Genomic DNA, 24,136 nt, shown 5'->3' on the forward strand with positions numbered 1-24,136 from the left:
TAGACACGTTCATGCATGTAAACCTCCTGATGAGGACCTGATGTTAGTTTGGGAAAGGAAATGGGGCATAGCAATGGACTAAGCCATCCTTTAATATCAACATGCAATTGTACAGCTTCTGACCGTGCTCTTCTACTAGTGCATTATTGCTGGTATACGTGTAGGCTTCTGCTTGGAATTGTGGCACAGCTAACACATTGCTTGACCTCCTTTTCCAACTAGACACGTTTCTCGCCTTGTTATAATGTAGTTGTTGTCATAAATTATGATTTATTTTTAATGTTCGCAAAGACAAGGACGAACTCCCTATGTCGAACCATCTCTAACAGACACTTACCGAACCCAGCGGTGTTTTACAAAACGCGTACATAGTTTCAATAATATGAATTAATGAAATACCGACTGCAAATTCCAACCCGCATTGTGTGTTGTTTCTTTCCGCAACTAACCCTCTAATAAACCCTCTTTTTTTCTTGTTCCCTTTGTTCTCTCAGCTCATAGTACGCCAACCACCACACAGTGCATGCAAACGCGATACGTCGTCTTTGTCGCCGTGTCGAAGAATGGCAGAACAATGTACCGTCAGCATTGAAGCCAGCAAGCAGCAACAAGAGCAACCCGTCACAACTACCCTTGCCGCAGCCGCCGCCGCCGCTTCTAGCCATCCAGCCAGTCCGCTAAGTTGTATCAAATCGCCCACGTGCGCCGCTACAACCGGTGCGACAACGCATCACCACGAGGACGAGGGACGGGGTAGCGCACTACTCCACACGGTGGAGGAAGACGGTGGCAGTAGCAACGATGGAAGCAGCACACCAAGGACAACGTGTGATCATCGTTCCACCAGTGGTGTGACACCACTGTCGCTGGCAGGAGATGCCGGTGGCAAAGATGGTGGCGCGAAGAAGCCGTACTGGCTGTTCGCCTCCGCCGGCTGCGAGGAAGATCGAGCGGTGGAGCGCAGGCAACAGCATCATCACCAGCTGCTGCGCATGGATAGCAATGGGAGCGACGATATCGATGGCAGCTTGCGACATGAACCCGAGCGGCAGCCGCTGGAGTGTCCCATCCTGCTCGAAACGCCCGCACTAGAGCGCGCGGAACTGAACGGCGATGAGGATGATGATGTTGGCGGGAGCGACGCGATGAGGCGGCAGGGCACTACCGACGGCATGATGAGCGAAAGTGGTAGGATTAGTGTCGTCGGTAAGCTGGCGATCATCAGCGACAAGCTAGCGGCGGTGAAACCAAAGCGCCTCAGCGATGAGTTCTTCTCCGCGGACGACGACAACGACGACGAGGAGGAGGACGATGTCGACGACGAGGAGACGAAATCGAACGGCGACCGGTGCGGGACCGATCGGCCGACCGCAATGGTGGATAGCGAGGCGCAGGCAAGCCTGAGCGAAATAAAAAATCTCAGCATCACCTGCTGCGGCAAGCGCAAGGAAGAGGAGCCGACGGAGAAGGAGGAGGGAGTGGTGTGCGAGCAGAATCGTCGATCCAGTTTGCATGCGTCCGGATCGAAGGTGGATGCCGCCGACCCGCTGTTGCCGGCGTGCCGTGACGCGCTGCTGCAGCAACCGAAGGCATCCGTTTTGCGTGCGGCTGAAAACACGATCGAAGACGACGACCCACTGGAGCAGGAAGGGCAGCAGCATCAGCAGAACGATGCGGCCGCCGCTGCCGTCGATGAAGACGAGGAGCTTCTACTGGACGATGTGCAATCGATGGACGCGATCGAACGACGCGATTTCGAGCAGGAGGGCGGCTTTTTGATAAGAAACAGATCACTGATATCTGGCGATAGACTGAATTTAGAATTTTTAAATAATACAAACGCCCGTCCCCCGTCGAACGAGCGTCGGCCCGCGGAGCAGCAACCCTCGTTGACTGATGGACCGAGCGCGGGACTCACCGCAACCAGCGCGGTCTCCACCAACGAACTCCTCCCTGCTGTCGAAGCGGCTGCTGCCCCCACGTCCGCGCAGCATACGACTACGCCGACGAGCAGCCGATATCAGCACAAGCATGATCCTCACCATCATCATCATAATCATCCGCAACATCATCACCATCATCACCACCACCAGGCTGGCAAAGCGCTCAACAGCAGCAACAGCAGCAGCACCGGTAGCGATAGCTTTAGTAGTAGTTATAATAGTAGGGAAACCGAGAACAATAGTACAACCAAGTTCGCAGTTAATAAGCTTACGAGGAACCTCTCCGCTAGTCTAGCTAATTGCAACGATAAAAAGAGTGACCAGCACCAGCAGCAGCAGGATGCCGTTGCCACCAGTACCGGATCCAGCTCCACGTCACCCATCGCGTCCTCATTTGCCACCTCCTCCGCTTCCTCCTCGTGCTCCTCGTCGAGCTACTCGCTGTACTCAGCGGCATCGGCGGCCGGTGTCGGAACCGGCACTGGCGACGACGATGAAACCGCTCCGGCAATGGTCACCGATGCAGCAGCTGCAACACCAGCCCTGCCAGAGGAATGCAAACCGGCCGCCGAGATTGCCGAAGCCTTCCTGAACGCCAACTCCAACGACAGTGTATCGTCTGGCCGGTCACTGTTCGGTGTGCACGGTACGGAGGTGGAGGAAACCGCAATCACGGCGGTGGACGTGCACACGAAAGAGGAAGAGGAGGAGCACACCCATACGCATCACGACGATCCCTGTTGCTCCTCCACCTCCTCGACGGCGTCGTACTCGTCCTCCTCCTCGCCCTCACCTTCGCAGACGGCGACGGCCCAGCACGCCGAGGACGTGACGATGAGCATTTGCTCCTCCGCGGCACTGCCACCGACCGCTTCCCATTCGGCCAGCTCGTCCGTTTCATCCGCACACGGCGAGTCCACCCTCACTGCCGCCGCGCACAATGACGGTAAACCGCTGTGTGACGGGGAGGCAGATCAGGAGGACGAGCACGAGCCGGAAAGCACTCGCGCAATGCGTGCGTCATCGTCGCAACCTTCCAGCTGCTCGGGACGGAAACAGGACGAGGGTGGCAAACTTTCCTTCAGCTGCGCTTTCCCGAAGGACGACGCGCGAATGTCTCTGCCAGACGGCAGCAAACAGCTCTCGTTGCTTCCGTCCACCTCCAGCAATGGCAGGGCGGACAGTGGTCAGCCGGATGAGCACGACAGTGCGTCGAAGGGTGGCCGGGCCAGCGGCACGGGACATCAATCTCAGCACTCGCAACATCACCATCGCCGACAGTTGCATCATCACCACCACCAGCATCAGCGGGCCAGTGGAGCCGGCGGCGACGGGTCGGTCGACGCGTCCATCGGCTCCTCCTCCTCCTCTACGTCCCGCGCGACGAACAGCGGTGGCGGCGGAACTGCGCCGGCCGGATCGGCAGTGGTCGCTAGTGCCGGGCCGGAAGTGGTGGTGGCTTCGTATCATCAGCAGCGCGACGCCAGCACCAACACGTCCAACTCGCCCGAACCGAGCGAGCCCGAGATCGACGAGGAGGACTGGGCCGACTGTGAGGAGGGCACGGATGAGGAGGTGTGCACCTGTCGGGATTACACCGACGAGGATGGTTTCGCGAGCAGCGAAGATGAGCTGCCGTCCCGCGATGTGGACCTGTCGAGCTACACGCACCTCGACACGATATCGGACGATCTGCTGCACGATGCGCAGACGCCACGGCTCCATCGGAAGCGCAAGCTGACGGAGAACCGGACGATACTGTACGGGGAGGCGGGCAGTCCGTCGGCGGAATCGCTAAACTACAGCAGCCGCAAACGGCTCGCACTCGATGGGTCGAGCGCCTCCGCGACCGCTTCCTCTACTGCTGCGGGAAGTGCATCGCCGGGAGCGGCCGGAGCAGCTGGAACATCAGCTACGACGACATCGACGACGACGACGTCAGCTTCTGCTGTTACTACCACACCGTTGTCCAGTGGCGTTGTAGCCACAACGCCCCGATCTTCCCTGCGAAGTCCAATGAATGTAAGTAGAAATACATATTCAACCATGCCTGGTGCGTAAATTTCATATGCGGTTTGCTGTCACCTCCACAGATTGCAACAACGCCAACGTCATCCACACTGGGAGAGCGCAAGACACCAAGAACCATAATACCGACCAAAGATAATCCTCCTCCTGAGCTCTGTGAATGGTTGATGCAGTTCCAGGTAAGTGTTTCCGCTGCTTCTTCTTAGCGCAGGCCCCTTGCATCGTGCTTAATTTCGCGCCCATCTGTTCTACTCTTCCTATTTAGCGATGGACGCACGTGGAGCGACTGCTAGCCGTCGACCGTTTGATCGAACACTGCGAACCGACGCAGGTGCGGCACATGATGAAGGTGATCGAGCCCCAGTTCCAGCGCGACTTCATCTCGCTGCTGCCCAAGGAGCTGGCGCTACAGGTGCTGTCCTACCTGGAGCCGAAGGATCTGCTGCGGGCCGCTCAAACCTGCCGCAGCTGGCGCTTCCTGGCCGACGACAATCTGCTGTGGAAGGAAAAGTGCAAGGAGAGCGGCATCGGCATCGAACCGTCGACCGATCGGCCGAAGCGGGGCCGCACCGGCAACATGCCGCCGATATCGTCGCCGTGGAAGGCGGCCTACATGCGCCAGCACATCATCGAGATGAACTGGCGCTCGCGCCCCATCCGGACGGCGAAGGTGCTGAAGGGTCACGACGATCACGTCATCACGTGCCTTCAATTCTGCGGCAACCGCATCGTGTCCGGGTCCGACGACAACACGCTCAAAGTTTGGTCCGCCATCACGGGGAAGGTAAGAGGGCAGCCCGGGGGGAGGAAAGCATAAGTGGAAGGAGTGTTTGGGCGCATATTTATTCGTTTTTTCCATTTTTCCCCCATCACAGTGCCTTCGAACGCTCACAGGCCATACGGGAGGTGTTTGGTCATCGCAAATGTCGGGAAATATCATCATCTCCGGCAGTACCGATCGTACGCTGCGCGTGTGGAAGGCTGACACAGGACAGTGCATGCACATACTCCACGGACACACGTCGACTGTGCGCTGTATGCATTTGCACGGCAACAAGTGAGTGTGGCAGCAGTTTTGGGTAGAACCGGAAGAACGTCGAGTAATCTAATCAATGTTTCTTTATTTATTCTTTCAAACAGAGTCGTCAGCGGGTCGCGAGATGCCACGCTGCGCGTGTGGGATGTCAATTTGGGCACCTGTTTGCACATGCTGGTGGGCCATCTGGCCGCTGTACGCTGCGTGCAGTACGACGGCAAGCTGATCGTGTCCGGTGCGTACGACTACATGGTGAAGGTGTGGAACCCCGAGCGCCAGGAATGTCTGCACACGCTGCAGGGACACACCAATCGTGTCTACTCGCTGCAGGTAAGCACCAGCTACCGGTTGTGATATTGCTTTTCCAATACTAATGCTTTTCTCTCGCTATTCTTCACAGTTTGACGGCATCCACGTCGTTTCCGGCTCGCTGGATACTTCGATACGCGTTTGGGACGCCGAAACTGGCTCGTGCAAGCATGCGCTGATGGGACACCAGAGCCTCACGTCGGGCATGGAGCTGCGGCAGAACATTCTCGTGTCGGGTAATGCTGACTCGACCGTGAAGGTTTGGGACATCATTACCGGCCAGTGTCTGCAGACTTTGTCAGGTAAAATATGGTGCACTGCGTCGTCTCTGTCGAAATGAGAATGCTAATTTTGTTTCTGTTAATTACCAGGACCCAACAAGCATCAATCTGCTGTCACCTGCCTGCAGTTTAACTCGCGCTTCGTCATTACCAGCTCCGACGATGGTACGGTGAAGCTGTGGGATGTAAAGACTGGTGAATTTATCCGCAATCTAGTGCTACTAGAATCGGGCGGTTCCGGTGGAGTCGTTTGGCGTATTCGGTAAGCATTAGAAACTTTCTAAAAAAAAGGGGAATTATTTCTCGAAATGTTTTAATTATTATTAAAACGATTTTTTGTTCTCTTTCTTTTCCTTTTTTAGCGCAAATGATACGAAGCTGATCTGTGCCGTTGGCTCGCGCAATGGCACGGAGGAAACCAAACTGATGGTACTCGATTTCGATGTAGAAGGTGCCTGCTTAAAATGCTCATAATTTTTAAGATGACTCCTACACTCTACACCGCCCCCGCCACCACCACCACACCACGGAGCTGCCGTGTCTGTCGCTGCTATCCCCCCCCCCTCCCCGCTGCTTAGCTTAGGCTCTTTTTACTCAGTTTCAAACCGTTCCCTTCACACGCAAAATGTACTCAGTCTTAGTCCCCTTAGACATCCTCTCTCCCCGTTTACATAACAACCCTCCTTCACCCGTGGCGAAGTAGTAGTATAACGTATTTAAGAGAAAAAAAACCGAATTCACAGTCCCGCCCAGCCCCTCCGGGTGGGTGGTTCCGACACAGTGAATTGTCGAAGGATAGGCAAGTAGGCATTCGATCTCTCTCTTCCGTGTGAGATTAAGCGATAAGTGGATCAAAAACCGACCCGTTAGTAGTGGCTGAGCGGAGAGTGGTGTAGGATGGTAGTGTAGGATTCTGCAGAGACCGCTCTTTGCGGGTATGGTTTAACAATTGTGTATTGTAGCGTATTGATTGCAACCGTGCCGTTGCCGCTGTTTAGAAGTGCAATTTGTTTCATCACATGTAAAGTGTTGAAAACACGGGGCACGACCAATTGAAATGAGCACAAAAAGTGGAACGTTTCGTTGATGAAAACATACACACGCCAAGCGCACGCTTGTGCGGTGTGTCAGTGCAATTTGGAAAGGGTGAGATAACCGTTTTACCACGTGTTCGCTTCTCAAAGCAATGCGTTTATCCACCAATTCGTACTATTATCCTGTTTGGAGACAATTAGCTTTTATAAACGATTTTTAGTGTGTGCATACTTAAATCTCCTCGATGTTTTTATTCTCACTCTTTATCGTGTGTTTTGGGTGGGTGGGTACACCCGCTGTGCCCGCTCTTTAAAGACTGCTGTTTTGTTTCGTTTGTCCTCTGGAGGGTTCCGTAGCAACTCTACAGGTCATGATTGTTACTGTTTGTTAAACGCTTTTTTTGTATATTATCTGTTTGTTTTTGCATTTCTGTTTCTGTGTATGTTTCATCGCAAAGTAACGGTGCGCTTGTTTGTTACCCGGAAAGGTACGGCCTCCCCCGGTGTTAATGTTTTTTTTTCCATTTTAGGAAGAAAAAATTCTCTCGTTATTATTGTGTCTTCCTTTTGCTTACTGTTGTTTCCTTTACGGTGAAAACAGATTGCTTTAAACCGTGGTAGAATTTCTCACAAAACCCCGCCAATATGCACTGGTGCTCGCTTGCGCACAACCCAACCGTACGACGACAAGCCCCCGGGGCTGTTGCTGCGCTACGGTTTCACGGTTTTTTTAACTATAGGCTCGTCACGAACATCCTTTCTCCATCCTCCTCCCAACGCGGCGCCTATCGTGGCTGGTTAGTTGATCCACCGTAAGGGACTGCTGGTAGGGAGAATTTACACACCAAACACAACACAAACAAAGTACCCCCGAGCGGGATGAAGAAATTAACGAAGAAAAAAAAAACAAAAAAACGGGAATTACACAACACTCATGATAGCAAAACAAAAACAACAACAATTCGTGGATAATGCTTTATTTTTACGTAACGTTAGTTTGTAGTGTAGTCAACAACAAAAACAAACAAAAAACAGGTTTAAAGAAGGCCCGCCTCTTACTCCCCCCCATTTTGTGAGCGTGTTTGTTAAAGGCAATATGATAATATTAATAATAATAATAATAGCGAAAGGATTCGGGGTCGGGTTGAAAAAAATGGCAAGAAGGAAGAGTAGGAGGAAGGTATTAAGGGAGAAGAAGTGCAAAAGGCACTCCAAACTGCACTGTCGCTACACACACACACACGAATATATACCACACTCCCAGGCAAAGGGGGGAAACACGTGGAATTAGCGGGGATGTAATGGAAGAACGAAGGGAACGGAAACATTAATTCTAGTGCATAAGGACACGTGGTCAGATAGAGCGATATATTATAACCGAAACAAACAAGTTAGGAGTCCCCCGCCGCGCCCCGCACCGACACCCTTTCCCGCCGACGGATTGGATGGGTGGAAATGCAACAAAGAGAAGTAGAGGGAGGGAGAGAGGGAGAGAAATTTAGAAAGTGCGGAAGCACGGAAGCACGCTCGCAGATGGACACATGATACTAGTTATGTTTTCATTCTCTCTCCCTCTCTCGCTCTCGTTCTCGTCCCCTCTCTCTCTCTCTATCTCACTGTTTACAACCGACAGGACTGCCAGGGGGTTATAGAACGACTGTTCTCCTAAATGTTATTCCACTGTTTGTTCTATTGTCTATTAATTTTTGGTTATCAGATTTGAATGTTTTCCTGTGTATCTTTTTTTTTTCCTGTGTGTTTCTATTTAATGAAATGTGTTTTAAATGTAAAATTTTAGTTCAATTGTGAGAAACCTCGGAAAGAAGGAAAAGAAAAGGAGAAGAGGAGGGATATACCTGTCTTTCAACCAATAACTGGTTTCTGTAGTGCGTTAGTAGTGTCAAAGGGAATTTTTTTCTGTTCTTTATGTGTTTTGTTTTACTTTTTTTATTCTGTTTTTACCCAAGAGAAGAAGAAGAGAGAGAGAGAGAGCGGGAGATCGAGAGGGCTCGGATTTTAGGAAAGATTAGGGCGAGAATGTGCTTTAGTTTGCTGCGTAGCCTAAAACCGAAACACGTATTCCAAGCCGCGCAACAACATCAACAACAAACAAACAAACAAAAAACTCAGAGCAAAACGGTAAAGAATAAATTCAATAACACGCAACACACAACAAAACCCATTAGCTAAAAATGTAAACAAAATGTGTGTGATTTGTTTTTTTTATTAAATGATTAGCTTCATGATGACTGATGTGTGATCCTCTTTGTATGCCGAAATGCACCGGGAGCATTATTTCCCCCTTTAGAACAGTGCATTGCGCTACCGTGCTCGACCGGCTGCATTTCGTTCTAATGCTTGCGCATGCTTGCATGCGTGCTCACACGCACACTAACAGCTGTCGAATAGCTGTCAAAAGAATAGCTGCAGCGTTTGTATGTAAACAAATGCGTTGCTCGTATTTGCGGCAGCACAAGTATTGGTGAGCAGCAGCGCGCTCTGCACCAAACGCCCGACCCCGAGAACAGCTGTCTATGATGGGTTCCTCCTCCCTGTTATGAGGTTGTGTTTTTTCTCTTCTTCTCTCAGTTAGCGTCGTCACTCGTTTGGCTTATCGCTAAAAATGTCGACCAGTCAATAATTACGCGTGTCAACCCGCGAACGCGTCGTGCGTATACGTATACGCCCGAACGGTGGCGCAAAGCAGCAGTTGTGTTGCGGCAGGCAGTGTTCCGGTGCGCTTTCCGCGTCCGACCGGGAGATTTAAAATCATCGCCCCGGACAAAATTAGTACCAATCATCAAGGTGTGTATGCGATCAAAGGGTAAAGGGGACACAGCAAATGCAACGGGCCAATTTTTACCTCTGATTATTACGGTCCTCTGTGTGCCACAGCTTCCTTTTCTGTGTACGCCCGGCGTGTTCTATCGCCGCCGCAGCACAACAATCAGTACTGAAATTTTCCCCTCTATTTTTAGGTGTGCTACTACACCCCATAATAATAGCTGAATTTTCGAACCTCCTCGCTCGGTAGCGCAAACGATGGCATCGGTGTGAGGTAAAGGAAGGTGTGCAAACAGCCAGTTACGCGACGATACTTCATCGGTGCAAATCATCATCATCTGCAGGCGCATTAGCAGCGTGTCAGCCTACCTTACTGAGCGTCTTTGAACCGATCGACACAATTGACGACCACAATGGGCCTGCTGGACGAGAGTGGCATCCTGTACGTGATAGCGGACGTGCTGTCGATCGTCACCATCGCGTCCTGCCTGGTGTCGAAGGTGCCGCAGATACAAACCGTCCGTCAGCTGCAATCCGCCAAGGGGCTGAGCGTGAATGGGCTGCTAATGGAGCTGTGCAGCTACACCGTCACGATGCTGTACAACTACACGAACGGGTACGCCTTCCTTTCCTACCTGGAGTACCCGATACTGCTGGTGCAGGAGTACGTGCTCATCTACTACGTGCTGCAGTATGAGTCGCTGCTCGGCAAGCGCGCCTACCAGTGGGCTGCCGTCTATGTGGCGGTGTTTGTTGGCTTCGCTACCGCCATCATACCTTCCTCGCTGCTCATGATGCTGGTGGTAAGCAAGTGGATACAATTTGCTTCTGTCTCTAAAACCCGACTAATTGCGTCTTCCTCCTTTTCCGTTTACCAGCCATTTACCACACCGGTCGGGGCGACGAGCAAGGTAATGCAGCTGATCGCCATCCTCCGCTCGAAGGACTCCCAATCGGTCAGCCTGATCACGTGGGGCATATCGGCGTTCACGAACTCAAGTAGGATGTCGCACCCTCGTCGTTTGATGCCCTCCCAAGCTAACACTAACATGTTTAATTCCTCCTTTTCTCATTTCTGCAGCTCGCATCTACACGATCATGTTGGATTCGGGCGATAAAATGCTGCTCGCCAACTTTGGCATCTCGACCGTGCTCAGCAGCTCGGTGCTGCTGGCCGCGTGGTACTACAAAAAACCAAAGAAGGACTAACGCTCCTACCATCGGCGCACGACCACGCATCCCAATACTCTCTTCGCGCCGCGTGCATTGCCTTGAGAGCGCTTGTCCGCTTTCTTTTACTCAATTAACAACACCAACCAACCAACCAACCACCACCACCCATTACGCTTAAACTTTAATGCACTTTTAAGTAGAAGTGACACAAAACATCCTGCTACAAAATCGAGTTGTGCATTCTCTTTTGCACATATGACCCGATTTGAGCGGTCGAACCTTTTGTTAATTAATTATAATTAAAACAAAAAAGCTTACCGAACAAATATTTTACCAATCGGACCTGAACCTACGTGTAGCAATTTACGAACAATTAAAAAAAACGAACAAAGAAACTAATAAAACATTATTTAAATCGCTTTACTTTACGGTTGTTTTTTTCAACTTTGAATCATTTTTCCCTCCTGCCCTGTGCCCAAAAAGGCTATCGGCAAGGTTACATGGTACGGGTACGTGTGTGTGTGTGCGTGTGCTCAGTCCAAATTTCTTCAAAAGATAATCCAATTTCGGAGTCCCTCCCCTGTCTGCTGCCTCACCATGAGCGATAAATGAACGAGCGCTGACGTTCTCAGTTGTGTTTTAATCTTTAAACGCCGAATGACGGACACAAAAACACTCAGCATGGATGCCCTTTCGACCGTACGTACGTACGAGCAGTTCCGGCAGGTAATTTCATAGTTTAAAAACATAATAAATACATTCTAATTCATAGTAACATACCTTTCTTGCTGTAGGATTTCCCACACTGGCTGCTGAATGTGCGCAATCCGGCGGAACTGCTCAACGCGCAACCAAGCTACGTCGTTAGTCAAGCTTTCTGCATCGTTGGTGGATTGCTGAGCCTAGCACACGCCTTACACCGGGGCGGCAGATGGCCCTTCCTGTGGATGGCCAGTGCGCTGACCGGGGTGCTGGTCGAAGGTTCCATGTACTTTTCGCCGTACGGTGAAACGATCTGGTTCAGCCCGACCGTGATCGATCTGTTTCATCAGCGTGTACCGTTGTTCGTATTTTTCGTCTGTAAGTAATGGCCGGATCGGAAGTCCATACTCCATGAAGTACATACTTTAATTGTATTTCTACTTCTTTCTACCAGATCCCTTTTTCTACTATCAAGCGTTTTGGGCTGCTTCGAAGCTGCAGCTCAAGTGTCGCTGGTCGGAACATATCGCCGCCGGGCTGTTGGTAGTGCTGGCCGATTTGCCCTTCGACATGGTTAGCATTAAATTTCTCCACTGGACGCTGCACGACACCGAGCAGCTGCTGAGCGAGCGCGTCTACTCCGCCCCGTGGACGCTGTTGCTGTTCTTTGCCGTGGCCAGCTTCGCCTTTTCCTATCTATTTCACAACTTGCGCAGCTGGATGGATCGGTCAGTGGGGACCTCCCAACCGACGGATCGTCGTTGGGCGGTGGGGACAATCGGAGCGGAGCTAGTGGCAATGGTTGGGGCTGCCAGTGTTTCCCTTTCCGTTGGAACGGGTCTGTTCCTTGCGTTCAGCTATCCCCTGCACACCGTGCTTGGCATTCCCCATCGGATCATCGTGATCGGTGTGTTCTTATGTGTGGCGACTGTTTTCTGGAAGTTTGATCGTAAAAGCAATCGCCGGATGCCAATAAGGTAAGTGCGACAAGGAACTGGTTCTTGCGTTCGACCTATTTAAAGTTGAAGTTACATGCTTTTTTCGGGTGGGTTTTTAGTCAATCTCTGCTGGATCACGCATTGAATGTCATCACAGTGGGACACTTTCTGCTGTACTTTGTGCTCGCATTCGTCCTCCGCCCAGAAGACACTGTTTCGAGCGGTAGACATCAACCGATTGGCGATTGTCACCATATGACTGGTACCAACGCTCCTCCACTCTGTCTCGATACGTTCAGCAGGACCGATTATGATTTCCACTGCATTTCGAAGCCACCGAACGTTGGCGCTTATTGGTACACGGTCTGTGGCACGCCGTACGAGTAAGTGGAAACACTAGCCTCGATTTTACAGCACTTTTCTATTTAAATTGTCTTTTATTCCAGGAATCGAGCTGAATTTTTGTTCGCAATGGCAGTTATAACATTTATCGCCGCGCTCGTACATTGGACAATTCACTATGACTTTGATGTGCGGTTTAAAATCTACGACTTTGTCAAGCGAACTTCATCGGCCAAGGGTGGAAACAATAAGAAGGTTTTGTAATATTCTTAACTGATGTAATAATAACAAAAAAAAATCATGTTTAAAATATTTGGTGCATTTTCACTGCAAACACAAACGTGGGCTTTGTTTATTTTATATTTGCTTTATCAGCCGTATCAGCTGACTGGATTTGGGCGACAAAAATTGGGGGAAAAAAACAAAAATAAAACTTATAATTTATTGCACAAACAGAAAGTACAATGCTACACCTATCAACACAGCCACTACTGGCGCTACGTAAACCGCCCAATGCGTTCCCTTTTCCTCCTGCTGCACCTGGTGCCGCTTCCGTTCGCGGTGCTTCCGCTTGCCAAACTTGCGCTCGTACTCCTCCAGCTCGCGCTGATTCTGCAGCTCTTCCTCTGCCCGTGCTTCCCGCTCCTTGCGCTCCTGCTCCTCCTGCTTCTGGGCCCGGACGGCTTCACACTGCTGGTCGCAGTCGAGCGTCGGTGTGGCACGCGCCACCTTGCAGCTTACCTCCACCTTTCGCTGGCCACATTTGCACGCCACCTTTACCTTCTTCGAGCACTGCTCCGGATTCGGACAGCGCCCGGGATGGCAGATGGAGGTGCAGCGATGCCCACAAGGGAACTGTGGAGCGAAAAGAAAGGAATTAGATTCTTGCCACCAGGCACCTGCATCGGGGTTGCTTACGTTTTTAATACACTTTTGACCACAGCTAAGAAACGACTCGCGCCGCCGTGCCAGCTCGGCCAACTCTTCCGGTTCCTTCCCCTCCATGCCGGTGGGGTAAAACTCGTGGCATTTGTAAAACACCTGCGTCAGGCCGCAGTAGCACTGTGACTTGATCGACACCAGGCACGGATCGCACGGCGGCTTGTGGCAGCGCAGCGCGCACGAGTGAACGCAACCCTCCGGCCGGGGCAGCGTGCAGCCGGCCGAGCATGGCTCACAGCGCGAATCCTGCGTCGTGCTGGCCCGGTGCGTCACCTTGTGGCAGGCGAGCGGGCAGCGATGTACGCCGCACTTCAGCAACCGACCGCACTGCCGCCCGCAGGACGATGGTTTCGAGCTGGAGCAGGGCCAGTCGGCCGTTTCGTGACCACCGAGACACATGACCGGCACCTTCACGGTGCAGGCCGGATGGGGCAGCGTTTTCACCTCGACCGTCTCCTTCGGCACGTCCCACGGGCCGACGGGTTTGAAGTTTTTCTCCCGCGTCACCACCTGCACCGCATCGTGACACTTGGCCCGGCACGGATGCTCGCAGTTGGTCGTATCGTTCGGCTGGCCGCAGGGCAGCACGCACGCCGGACAGTCCCCGGGGTGGCAGGTGTGCGTGTTCGGATGGTGACACTTGGAGGCAGTCCGGCACGGTAGCTTGCACTTCGGTGCGTTCGCTTTCCTTTCCCGACCGCATGCCACCTCGGCCACGGTACCGCCACAGCTTCAGGAGGAGGAGGGGAGAATTAAAAGAGAATCGTTAATTGTTGGAAAACGACCCAACAACGCGTTCACACTAACACTTACCGACACTTGATCGTGGATTTCTGATTGCAAGGATAGCACGGGCCCTGGTGGCAGAGCGAGCTGCACTTGTGCTTCCCGCACGGTAGCGTCTTCCCGCACACCCTATCACAGGGCGGACATTGGCCATCGCAACACTTCCGATTGCACTGGTGTTTGCCGCAGGTGCGCGTCCGCTTGCAGCGACCCTCGCAGATCGCTTCCCGGTGACACACGATCGGTTTCTTGGTCGAGCCACACCGACACACCTTCGGCACGAGCTCCAGACAGTTGCCACACGCGCCCTGGTGGCACCGTTCCGGGCAGAGATGCTGTCCGCAAGCAAGCACCTTCTCGCACGTGTCACCGCACGTGCCGATGCGCTCTGAGCAGGAGGCGGCGCGAGTTTCCGTCTTGCCGCACGGACACGAGCGTGGCAGCCCGAGGGGACAGGGACCGCACGGTCCAGCATGACACACGCCCTCACAGTGGTGCAACCCGCAGGGGAACGGTTTATTGCACACACTGTCACACTGCCAGCGCGATTCGTGACAGTTAACCTCTTTGGTCTGTGCGCCACATAGGCACGGCTGCTTGCTGCGGTTCTGGCACGGTGGACACTGGCCAGCGTCGTGACACTGGGCACCGCACTCGTGTATCCCACAGGCTAGTTTTCTTTTACACTACAAAACAAGGGCAAAACTTCATTAAAAAAGGTTTTTGGACGCCTGTTAACGTCACCAATTACCTTCCTTGCGCAAGTCCACGATTTCTGCGCACAGCGGATCGTTTTCACGGGCGAACTTCCGCAACGGCACGACACATTCACCGTCTGCGGACACGGCGGACACGGCCCCGGATGACACAGGAGCCGGCAGGTATGGCCACAGGCCGGATTAAGCTGCTTCTCGCACGGCTCACCGCACGAGTGCGGAATCAGCCAGGGATGGGCGTTCGGTTCCCGCTCCTTGCCGCAGAAGCACTCGTAATGGCGCGGTATCGCCTCCGGCTCGTACTCCCGGCGACACTTCGGGCAGTCCCAGTGCACGTCGAGCGCCGGCTTCGGTATGTACTCCCCCCGGTTGTTGTAGTAGCCCTCCTGCTGCTCGTGATTGATGCGCTTCATCGACATGCTATCATTAGCCCATCGCTGGATGCACATGAGGTGAAAGAACGTGTAGCACGCGGCGCAGGACCAGATCTGTAAAAATAGAAACAGAGCGACACAAATCAGTCGCAGCGTGCTGGAGCGTGCACATTACACAATCACACCGTACACCGTCTTGGCACCCCGGGGGCGCGCATACCTACCCTGTCCGCACGTTTCACCGTCTCGATGCAGATCAGGCAGACGGCATTGCGCGATTCGAGCAGATGCTGCAAATACTCCTGCGTTTTGCCCACGTCCGCCTCGGCGCCGTGGTAGTTCTTCAGCACGTCCCCGAGAATGTTTCGCGTGGCCGCATCGTTCGAGGCTGCTGCACTCGCTTCCTGTCCGCTCGCGTCCTCGCCCTCCTCCTCCTCCTCGCTCGACACGTACTCGGCCGCATACTTCTTGGCCGTTTCGGCGTGCTGCCGCTGTACCTGGTTGAACTTTTCCTGCGACTTTTTCAACATGCTGGAGGGTAGCGGAATCTTGGAGCTGCTCATACCGGCCGGTTCCGATGTGGCCGCCGCCGCCGCTGCACCGCCCTTGGAAACGTTTGCAGTGGATGGTTTTCGCGCCGGCTGTCGGTCGGATTCGGATTTCGTTTGCACCGGAATGTTCCACGCGTTTTGCTCTTTCGGAGCGACCCGGTTACGGTTGCGACTGGCCATTGTTGAACGGAAAGGTTACCGTATGTATATTTCTACCTGCAACGAGAGCGATGTGTGTGCGCGAGCGAGCAATGTTGGCTGTTTTTGTTGCCGGCGCCTACTGTAATGTTTTTACGTGGAGCAGGCAGGACGACTGGTTGCGCTGACGTCTCGGGCGCTCCCGGTGAAAAAAGTATGCGAATCGCACGGCTATCGCGAATTGTATCCATTTTTATTTCATTCGTTAATTCATTTATTTAACTTAATTATCAATCCGGTACAAACACACGAAAAAAAAATCCTTATATAAAATAAAATAGTAAAGAAAATGCGAGTCAGGAATTTTACGACATTCGAAGCTTGGGAATGCGCGAACGGTTGGTTTGTTTGGCCGACGTGCTCAACTCGGCACTGCCCGTGTTTCCACCGCGCGGAATAAGCTTCTGTTCGTCGGCCACCATCACCATGCTCTGCTTGATCTGGCCAATCAGTGCCATCTTGCGGATGTTGTTCGATACGGCTCCAATGTTGGTCACACAGCCGAGCGGCGTACGATTGCCCGATTTAATACTGCCGCCGCTCGGCGTAAGCTTGCCCTTCTTCGGCGTTTGCTCGCCCCGATTCTCACTGTCCTGTATTTCCTGCTTTGGGGTACGTTCCTGCCTTTCGACCGCCGCTTTCAGGTCGGTTGGAAGCGCTGCCAGATTTGCTACCTGCTGCTGATTGTTCGGCTCCGGCACAGCTTCTTCCTCTTCCTCTTCCTTCACCAGCACCATGGGTGTGCGGGCAACGGCAATACACGGCGAGCGGGGATCGCTACCTGCGAAGGGTGCAACCTCGGCGTCCTCGAATATCGTTACTTCTTTTTCGTCGACCGCAACTTCCACGAACGGTACCGACTCGTCGTATTCGATCTGAAGATTGCATATCTCCGGCAGTGGCGGGTCACAATCTTTGAACGACGCATCCTGCATGTCCTCTTCCGGGCCGCTGTGTAGCTCCTCGTACTCGAGCGACGACACGACGTTGGTCAAGCTGCAGTCTGCGCCCGTGTCCGGGTCCAGTACGATCGGCGTTCGGTTAAACGTGCTGGGCGAGCGGGGATCTATGATGGACTGGAAGCGCTTCGGCAGCAGATGACTGTACGGCGTGCGGAGCGTATGATCGGACAGTTCCGTAAGCGCTGGCGTTAGATCCTTTACTTTGGTAATCGAGCTGCGCGAAACTCCGGCTTGCTGGAAGAGTAAATTGATATCGTTAGCTATTGTTGAAGCAAAATAAAATGAAACTGCAATACAAACCTCCTGACTGATGGGGCTTCTGTTGATGTGCAGTGTAGGCGAGCGAGGATCCTGCTGGGTACCACTTTCCTGTTGCTTGATGCTTTCCACCGATGGGGAAACTTTGCTGTTTAACGCACCCATTCTGTTTTGATGGTAAATTACAATCCCAAACGTTGTAATCGGCAGCGAACGTATTGTTTTGTGGGACGACGAAATTAGTACGCTGCTGCGTTGTTTCGTTCGTTTGGATGTTTTGGCGGTTGCGTCGTTTGAAAATGTGACAGTTGAAACATCGAAATGAACAGATTGGGTCAACGCCATGTTTCGTTCAGTTTATGTTCGTTAAAATAATTTAAAAACACGTAATATAAAGGCAAAATATGAATTTATACATTTTGAAACTGTTAATTTATTTAATATGGAATTTATTGGAATTGAAATAGTTTTTCATGGCGAAAAAAGAAGAGCAAATTTTCAACACCAGTTCGTTTGGTATCTGCATGTCTGTGAACACCTTGGCAATTTGACAAACGTCACCTTGACTTGCGAAAGAAAAACAACAACAAAAAGGCTACCAAAAAAACTAATTACATAAAAAAAAACTACCAATACATGCTGTAGATTTTGCATTTCACGTTTCCAGTCCGCTCGGCTCCGCTTCCACGACGGGGCTATGATGCTGTGTTAGATAAGTGCGGGCCCCTCACGTTGGATATGTATAGATTGGTGATTAGACAACGATTCCGCGCAGTCCAAAGAAAGCTCGAATAGCTCTCCAAACACGCACTCGCGGGCCAGGAAGCGAAACCTTCGGCGACAAGGTAAACCAGCAGCAGTGTGGCGTAGTGGCGAATCATTGTCGCCTGCCGAACAAAACCCACCACACCATTACCGTGGGCATCCTGTCGGGCTGAGCGTGGAGCGAGAAAGTTGTTGTGCGCATACGTCCCCCTCCCAACGAACGGGTGGCAATTTGTTTTTTTTTTTTTTTTTTTTAATTTTGTCGCGGCTTCAGTGACGAAGCAACCAACAACATTCACTATCACTAAACAGAGCATACGCGTGTGGACAACATGCCATTCCATAAGTACATTTTTACCCCGAGACTGCTGAAGGAGTACGATGGATCGCGGGTAAGTGCGCCCTCGGGGGGGACGAGCATTTTGTTGTCGTTGCACTTCCGTTTTCACCCATTTGCTGTTAAACTTTCTCTTCCATCTCTTTTACGGTCTGATTGGTTTTGCGCACCAGGACAACTACGAGCCGGGAACGTTGGAAAAATATGGAGACCAGCTCCTGACAGCTGTTAGTTTGTTGGCCCCCAAGCCTCGCTAAGCCGCAGCACGAACAGCACAAATTGGATAATGTTTCCCTTTCGATTCTTTCCCCTACCTCCCCCCGCGCAAACAGTTAAATCTGATGTGGAGCTTCAGCTACTACACCTCCCCCATCCTGGTGTCGATCCTGTATCGGCGCGGTTACTTTGTCGCCGAATCGGTCGGCCCCTTTGCCAAGGTAACGACCGGGCTGGGACTGCTGGTGGCCATGTCGCTCTGTATGCGCGGTCTCGGCCGTTCGATGAACACGGTGTACGTGCGGTTTGCGGAAACGCTCGAGAATGCACGACGCAGTAGCGACCGGTGCGGGGCTCCGAAGGCGGCCCTCCGCCGCTACGACTTTGATTTCGAGCAGTGGCCCGTCGACTACACCGTAAAGGGTGGAAGGTACGTTATTGGAGAGCGAGATGCATTCTGAAGCCTACTTGGATGTTAAACTCGTATGTTTATTCGCTTTTTTTGCTGTTTCAGTCGCAAAACGGTTGCCCAGCGGAACAAGAACTTCTGGATCTCGTCGCTGCCGTGCCAGATTGCGGCGTACGTTGCCATCCACACGTTTGGCATTCGGATGATTTATCCCGGCTCGGTACGGCTGCTGCAAAGCTACGTCGGTATGTGCATTCGTTGCGTTTCAAACAGTGCTGCAAAATGTCACGAGCATCACGAGAGGTTCACCAACGAAAACACTGAAGAAATCCGTGGTAGCTTGATGGTCATTGGTGATACTAAATCATAGTGGCCAACACTCATGACTGAAACGAAGCTCAATTCAGCCCACGAAAACAACTGAGTTAATCAGAGGTGAGACTCAAACAGTTGGCTTGACATGACATTTTGTTTAGCACCCAACTCTTGATCACTCACTTGGTCACGACATTTTCTGTCGGTGATAATCACGACATTCTTGGAATATCAAACAGAGCAAGAAACCATGATCATTTTGTTTCTTAAAACCACTCGCAAACACCGCATATCTCTCATGACTATCGCGATGATCACCGACTGAAAATGTCGCGACCAAGTGACTGACCAAGAGTTGGTTGCACACAATGTCACCAAGCATAAGATAGTCGCAAAAACTGTTTGAGTCTCACCTATGATCATCACAGTAGAGCTCGTGAAGCTGACATTATTTTGTTTCAGTCAAGATTTGTCATGAAAAGAAAGTCGTGACATAGTGACTGATCAAGCGTTGGTCGCAAAAATGTCACGAAGCATGCATTGGTCAGACCAATCGTTTTGAGTATCACCTCTGATTATCAATATTGAGTACGTGACGCTGACATGGATTTTGTTTCAGTCAGATTTTTTTATAACATTGACAGTGACATTTTGCAGCACTGGTTTCAAGCACCAAACGGAATGTGCTTACATTGCTAGTTTTCTATTTCCCCCTCCCCCATAGAGCCCATGCTGATCGAAGGCCGCACGAAACTGGTGACGCAATGCAATGGACAGCGGAACAAGGTAAAAACGGCGGACGGAAACGAAATCGACACGATCGTGGTGGACAACCGGAACAAGAGCGCAAATGGTAAAACGCTCGTCATCTGCTCGGAGGGCAATGCGAGCTTCTACGAGATTGGCATCATGTCGACGCCGCTAGATTTGAAGTATTCCGTGCTCGGCTGGAACCATCCCGGATTCGCCGGCAGTAGTGTAAGTTAGAGTGTAATGCCCTTTCCGTGATGTTTATGAGAGATCTGTTAATTTCCGCTTGCATTATCACCTCCCTTACAGGGACGCCCGTACCCAGACCAGGATCAGAACGCGATCGACGCTGTGCTGCAGTTTGCAATCCGCGAGCTTGGCTTCAAGCCGGAAAACATCATCCTGTACGGCTGGAGCATCGGGGGCTACTCGACGCTGTATGCCGCCAGCCAGTACCCGGAGGTGAAGGGCGTCGTTCTCGATGCGACGTTCGACGATGTGCTGCAGCTAGCGTTGCCCCGCATGCCGGAACAGATCTCCAACATTGTCAAGATCGCCGTGCGGGATTATGTGAATCTGAACAACACGGAGCTGATCGTCCGCTACAATGGGCCGGTGTTGTTGATCAGACGCACGGAGGATGAAATTATTTGCTCAGAGTAAGTGGACGGAACGATCGGGCTAATAAGGTTTTATTTTATTTTATTTAAAAAATGAATCTTGCTCTTCCTTTTTTCTGCACACAGAGATGCCAACCTTGGTACAAATAGGGGAAATTTCCTGCTCATTAGTATGCTTAAGTATCGATTCCCAAACATTCTCAAACCGGAACAGGAAACCTATGCGAAGGAACTGCTATCGAAACCGGTCGATTTCATCAAGGATGGTTCGTAGAATGCGATTTTCATCCAAATTTATCATTTTTAATATTGATTTTCTCTTCCGCTTCTTCCTTTCCAGTACCGGAACAGTATTGCATGTCACTGCTCATGTCCTACCTTAACGACAACGGTAACAATGGAACGAGCCGGAGCTATCCGATCGAAATCGGTGCCGAATATACGACGGAGCAGCGCAACTCTATGGTCAAATTCTTGGTATGTAAACCCCCCCCCTCCTTTGCGTGCACGGAAACAGCCGGGTATTGATTTTGGTTCCTATCTTCCTTCCACAGATTAAAAAGTACTTGGCAGACTTTAAATCGACCCACTGCACACCGCTGCCGGAAGAATTCTTCCAAACGCCGTGGGAAATTCCAACCGAAACAGACTACGTTTTTACATAAGCTGCGGAACACTTTGTGCTATTATAGTATAAGTTTCTGGTCGGTTGAGGTAAGCTGTAGCTGCTTTATTTCGTTTCGTGGGTGTGTGTGTTTGTTTCCTCTTCGTTTTCAGACAAAATCAGTACAGTTTTCTGTATTTGGTGGGTTTTCTAGACATTACAATTGGTCAGCTTATCTATGCGCCCCTTAACACCTCCCGTTTGTGGATGATTTTCTTCTCTCGTGTTAAGAGTCTTTTTTGCCAAAATGACTCCAATCACTTTCCCAAAATGCTTGTAATGCTCTGTAACTGAAACAAATGTTCTCTATTTTGTCCCTGCTTAGGGAAAAATTTTCTGGCACAGTTAGGTGAAAGTTGTCCAATATTTATAAACGCAAATAAATAATATTTGCCGCAGAGAGATCGATCGGTGTGCAATCAGAGACAGGCAGACAGAACTCCCAATTTGTGGATCATTTTGCATTGCGCTTGGGAAGGGAGCTAGAAAGCGAAATATCTAAATGGCTACCACAAATGTACTAAAACAATTCCAGATATTTACCCCCGGAGAAACTGAAAGAGAACTGATAAACAGCGAAAGAGATTAGGCGGATGTTAAGGATGGGTTGAAAAGAAAGCTGAAACATTCTTATATGATATGATCTTCTCACTTACTGTTTGATGTATGGGAGTTTGGGGCAGGTAGGAAGGCAAAACGAGGCAAGCATGACCTGTGCGCGTGTGTACCACCATCGCCCTTTAAAGGTAGATGGCAGTTTTCAACGACAAAAGAAACAAAGAAACCAAATAACCAGGAAACTATTTTCCTGCGCCCAAACTAAGCAGTGAACAGATCTTAACTATATTTTACCCGGAGGGTATATAATTCTGGCATAAATCGGAATACGGCTGGGGCTGGTGGATACAAAATAAAACCTCACATTGTAACGTATTTATATTGTAATCGGTATGAAAATGGCATGATTTGTTCCTCGTTTCTCGCTGCCAAAACAGTAACTATACTCTCGGTTTGCTTTACTGTTTTGTACATTAACACTATATGTACGGCCCTTTATTTAAATCCTTTATAGTAATATTTACGCTCGAAATGTGTAATCATTTACCGTTGGCCATCTTTTTGCCCTTCGCTCCCTTGGCGCCCTTTTTCACACCCTTGAACGTTTTTTTCGCACCACGATCGTCACCCTCCCGCTTCCTAGCAAGTTCCTTCCTCGTCGGAAGCTTCTTGCTGCTGGCGCTTTTCTTCGCCGTCGCCAGCTTAAGCTTGCGCATCGCATCCCGCTCGGCCATAATCTTCTGCCGCTTTTCGATCTTCTCACGCTCCTGCTGCAGCTTCTCCTGTTTCTGTTCCTGCTTCAGCAACACCTTCGCCCGCTTGTCCACGTCGTCGCGGAAGATGTCGCCGTGCGGTATCAGCTTGTGCGTGTTCTTCGGTGCGTTCACCTGCTGGTCCACCTTCTTCTTTGTCCGCTGCAAATACTTCTCGCTGGCGGCCTTGCGCAGCATCTGCCGATGCTTGGCCGGGCTCTGGTAGTCCGCGTTCTCCCAGATTGGGTCGCCCCCGAACGAGCCGCTGAAGATTTTGATCGGATTCATCACGAACCGCGGCCCGATCTCGGTCAGCCCGCCGTCCTCCGACAGGATCTGGAAGTGCCGGTACCAGATCCGGTTGTCCAGGTAGGTGAAAGTGATCACGCGGTCGATGAACGGTTGGCTCTTGGGGTGGTGGTTCGGCACGCCGAAGATCTGCACCAGCAGCTCCTTGATCAGCACCAGGTGCGGTTGCTTGGTAAAGTCCTCGCTGAACGAGAGCAGCGGCCGCGAGCCGCGCAGACAGTTGCCGGTCAGCTTCATCTCGCCCATGGTGTGAATGTTCTCGACGAGAAACTTCACCGACGGTCCGACGCCCGCATTGGCCAGCCACATGTACAGGTCGCGCTTGCGGCGCCCCTCGAACAGCACCACCTTGTTGCAGTGCTTCATCTCGCTCATCTCGTTCACCACCGACAGCGTCTTCCAGCGTTCCATCTTCGGTTCGGCCCGGTGGTGCGGCATCAGCGTTCGCAGGTCGCGCATCAGGTGCCGGTCGCGATGGTTGATGCCGCGGGCACACAGCACCAGCACACGCTGTTTGTTGGTCCATTTGCTCTGAAATTAACCACACAAAATGTTTACTACTTCCACAAATGCCTCACCACGGTCACTTACCTTCTTCGGGATTGGCTCGTCGGAGATGCGCGTTTCCTTCAGCGGCACGGTACCTCTTTCATCCTCCGACTCGTCCGAATCCTTGTCCGGCTTGGCCTTCTGTTTGCCCTTCTGTTTCTTGCCCGGTTTGAACTTCTTTTTCAAATTTGCCTTTTGCTTACCCTTGGCATCGTTTTTATCCGTTTGTAGTTGCTTCATTGTGTTTTTATTGTACGGAAAACAAAAATGATCGTGTGAACCGTTCGCGGTGGAATAGCACGCGGTTTTGTATGCCCACACGGTTCCCAGCCAGCACGGTTCGTGTTTTGACAGTTCTCCAACAAATGACAGCACAAAACTGCACAGCACAGTGAACTGACAGCATGGAACAGTGCGTGCCAAAACCAGTTTGAAGTGGTTTTTAAATTAATGTTTTGTGTTTTATTTCCACATTTACTTGAGTTGTATATGATAAATAAAGTGTAAAAGCACTCAAATAATATTGGTAAGCCTC

At 51.3% G+C, this 24,136-nt stretch overlaps 7 protein-coding genes across 13 annotated transcripts in view; 4 read left to right on the forward strand and 3 right to left on the reverse strand.

Annotated features, from left to right (window-relative positions):
- Positions 1-7,945, forward strand: part of LOC120898191 (F-box/WD repeat-containing protein 7) — a 31,618-nt gene extending 23,673 nt beyond the window's left edge. For all 7 annotated transcript variants that reach the window (XM_040303679.1, XM_040303677.1, XM_040303682.1 and 4 more), the window contains 8 exons: positions 495-3,965; positions 4,037-4,150; positions 4,237-4,755; positions 4,847-5,028; positions 5,112-5,337; positions 5,408-5,618; positions 5,688-5,859; positions 5,960-7,945. In XM_040303679.1, coding sequence (XP_040159613.1) covers positions 564-3,965; positions 4,037-4,150; positions 4,237-4,755; positions 4,847-5,028; positions 5,112-5,337; positions 5,408-5,618; positions 5,688-5,859; positions 5,960-6,071 — 4,938 coding nt within the window. In that variant the 5' untranslated portion in view covers positions 495-563 and the 3' untranslated portion in view covers positions 6,072-7,945. The remainder of the gene's footprint in view (positions 1-494; positions 3,966-4,036; positions 4,151-4,236; positions 4,756-4,846; positions 5,029-5,111; positions 5,338-5,407; positions 5,619-5,687; positions 5,860-5,959) is intronic.
- Positions 7,946-9,143: 1,198 nt separating this feature from the next.
- Positions 9,144-11,012, forward strand: LOC120898195 (solute carrier family 66 member 3). Its single transcript, XM_040303687.1, has 5 exons — positions 9,144-9,436; positions 9,610-9,689; positions 9,760-10,218; positions 10,294-10,414; positions 10,497-11,012. Exons 3-5 carry the CDS (start codon positions 9,829-9,831, stop codon positions 10,622-10,624), a joined length of 639 nt encoding a protein of 212 aa, XP_040159621.1. The 5' UTR covers positions 9,144-9,436; positions 9,610-9,689; positions 9,760-9,828; the 3' UTR covers positions 10,625-11,012.
- Positions 11,013-11,088: 76 nt separating this feature from the next.
- LOC120898194 lies at positions 11,089-12,904 on the forward strand. The gene is made up of 5 exons (XM_040303686.1): positions 11,089-11,314; positions 11,383-11,668; positions 11,745-12,267; positions 12,348-12,611; positions 12,675-12,904. Exons 1-5 carry the CDS (start codon positions 11,246-11,248, stop codon positions 12,832-12,834), a joined length of 1,302 nt encoding a protein of 433 aa, XP_040159620.1. The 5' UTR covers positions 11,089-11,245; the 3' UTR covers positions 12,835-12,904.
- A 76-nt stretch (positions 12,905-12,980) lies between these two features.
- On the reverse strand, positions 12,981-16,235 carry LOC120898193 (NF-X1-type zinc finger protein NFXL1). The gene is made up of 5 exons (XM_040303685.1): positions 15,613-16,235; positions 15,050-15,502; positions 14,326-14,984; positions 13,489-14,242; positions 12,981-13,425 (listed from the first exon to the last, which is right to left on the reverse strand). The coding sequence occupies exons 1-5, from the start codon at positions 16,117-16,119 to the stop codon at positions 13,012-13,014; spliced, it is 2,787 nt and encodes a 928-aa protein (XP_040159619.1). The 5' UTR covers positions 16,120-16,235; the 3' UTR covers positions 12,981-13,011.
- A 98-nt stretch (positions 16,236-16,333) lies between these two features.
- Positions 16,334-17,638, reverse strand: LOC120893719. The gene is made up of 2 exons (XM_040295771.1): positions 17,400-17,638; positions 16,334-17,333 (listed from the first exon to the last, which is right to left on the reverse strand). The coding sequence occupies exons 1-2, from the start codon at positions 17,520-17,522 to the stop codon at positions 16,443-16,445; spliced, it is 1,014 nt and encodes a 337-aa protein (XP_040151705.1). The 5' UTR covers positions 17,523-17,638; the 3' UTR covers positions 16,334-16,442.
- Positions 17,639-17,948: 310 nt separating this feature from the next.
- Positions 17,949-22,366, forward strand: LOC120901613 (phosphatidylserine lipase ABHD16A). The gene is made up of 9 exons (XM_040309735.1): positions 17,949-18,514; positions 18,633-18,686; positions 18,792-19,105; positions 19,190-19,329; positions 20,124-20,377; positions 20,459-20,808; positions 20,896-21,035; positions 21,110-21,246; positions 21,324-22,366. Exons 1-9 carry the CDS (start codon positions 18,455-18,457, stop codon positions 21,432-21,434), a joined length of 1,560 nt encoding a protein of 519 aa, XP_040165669.1. The 5' UTR covers positions 17,949-18,454; the 3' UTR covers positions 21,435-22,366.
- Positions 22,367-22,443: 77 nt separating this feature from the next.
- On the reverse strand, positions 22,444-23,972 carry LOC120901681 (ribosome biogenesis protein BRX1 homolog). Its single transcript, XM_040309858.1, has 2 exons — positions 23,644-23,972; positions 22,444-23,583 (listed from the first exon to the last, which is right to left on the reverse strand). The coding sequence occupies exons 1-2, from the start codon at positions 23,839-23,841 to the stop codon at positions 22,531-22,533; spliced, it is 1,251 nt and encodes a 416-aa protein (XP_040165792.1). The 5' UTR covers positions 23,842-23,972; the 3' UTR covers positions 22,444-22,530.
- Between the last annotated feature and the right edge of the window lie 164 nt (positions 23,973-24,136).

The sequence above is a fragment of the Anopheles arabiensis genome, chromosome 2 (genome assembly GCF_016920715.1).
Source record: "Anopheles arabiensis isolate DONGOLA chromosome 2, AaraD3, whole genome shotgun sequence".
Classification (NCBI taxonomy): Eukaryota; Metazoa; Arthropoda; class Insecta; order Diptera; family Culicidae; genus Anopheles; species Anopheles arabiensis.

Bases quoted from the DNA above. Each gene is read 5' to 3' on its own strand.
- LOC120898193 (XM_040303685.1), bottom strand. From the start codon at position 16,119: ATGGCCAGTCGCAACCGTAACCGGGTCGCTCCGAAAGAGCAAAACGCG. The intron at 15,503-15,612 runs GTAGGTATGCGC...CTATTTTTACAG, and splicing joins CGGTGAAACGTGCGGACAGG to ATCTGGTCCTGCGCCGCGTG. The intron at 14,985-15,049 runs GTAATTGGTGAC...CTTGTTTTGTAG, and splicing joins CGTGGACTTGCGCAAGGAAG to TGTAAAAGAAAACTAGCCTG.
- LOC120898195 (XM_040303687.1), top strand. From the start codon at position 9,829: ATGGGCCTGCTGGACGAGAGTGGCATCCTGTACGTGATAGCGGACGTG. The intron at 10,219-10,293 runs GTAAGCAAGTGG...TCCGTTTACCAG, and splicing joins CGCTGCTCATGATGCTGGTG to CCATTTACCACACCGGTCGG. The intron at 10,415-10,496 runs GTAGGATGTCGC...TCATTTCTGCAG, and splicing joins ATCGGCGTTCACGAACTCAA to CTCGCATCTACACGATCATG.
- LOC120898194 (XM_040303686.1), top strand. From the start codon at position 11,246: ATGACGGACACAAAAACACTCAGCATGGATGCCCTTTCGACCGTACGT. The intron at 11,669-11,744 runs GTAAGTAATGGC...TCTTTCTACCAG, and splicing joins GTTGTTCGTATTTTTCGTCT to ATCCCTTTTTCTACTATCAA. The intron at 12,612-12,674 runs GTAAGTGGAAAC...CTTTTATTCCAG, and splicing joins GTCTGTGGCACGCCGTACGA to GAATCGAGCTGAATTTTTGT.
- LOC120901613 (XM_040309735.1), top strand. From the start codon at position 18,455: ATGCCATTCCATAAGTACATTTTTACCCCGAGACTGCTGAAGGAGTAC. The intron at 18,687-18,791 runs GTTAGTTTGTTG...CCGCGCAAACAG, and splicing joins GAGACCAGCTCCTGACAGCT to TTAAATCTGATGTGGAGCTT. The intron at 21,036-21,109 runs GTTCGTAGAATG...CTTCCTTTCCAG, and splicing joins GGTCGATTTCATCAAGGATG to TACCGGAACAGTATTGCATG.
- LOC120893719 (XM_040295771.1), bottom strand. From the start codon at position 17,522: ATGGGTGCGTTAAACAGCAAAGTTTCCCCATCGGTGGAAAGCATCAAG. The intron at 17,334-17,399 runs GTTTGTATTGCA...TTACTCTTCCAG, and splicing joins GAAGCCCCATCAGTCAGGAG to CAAGCCGGAGTTTCGCGCAG.
- LOC120901681 (XM_040309858.1), bottom strand. From the start codon at position 23,841: ATGAAGCAACTACAAACGGATAAAAACGATGCCAAGGGTAAGCAAAAG. The intron at 23,584-23,643 runs GTAAGTGACCGT...GGTTAATTTCAG, and splicing joins ACGAGCCAATCCCGAAGAAG to AGCAAATGGACCAACAAACA.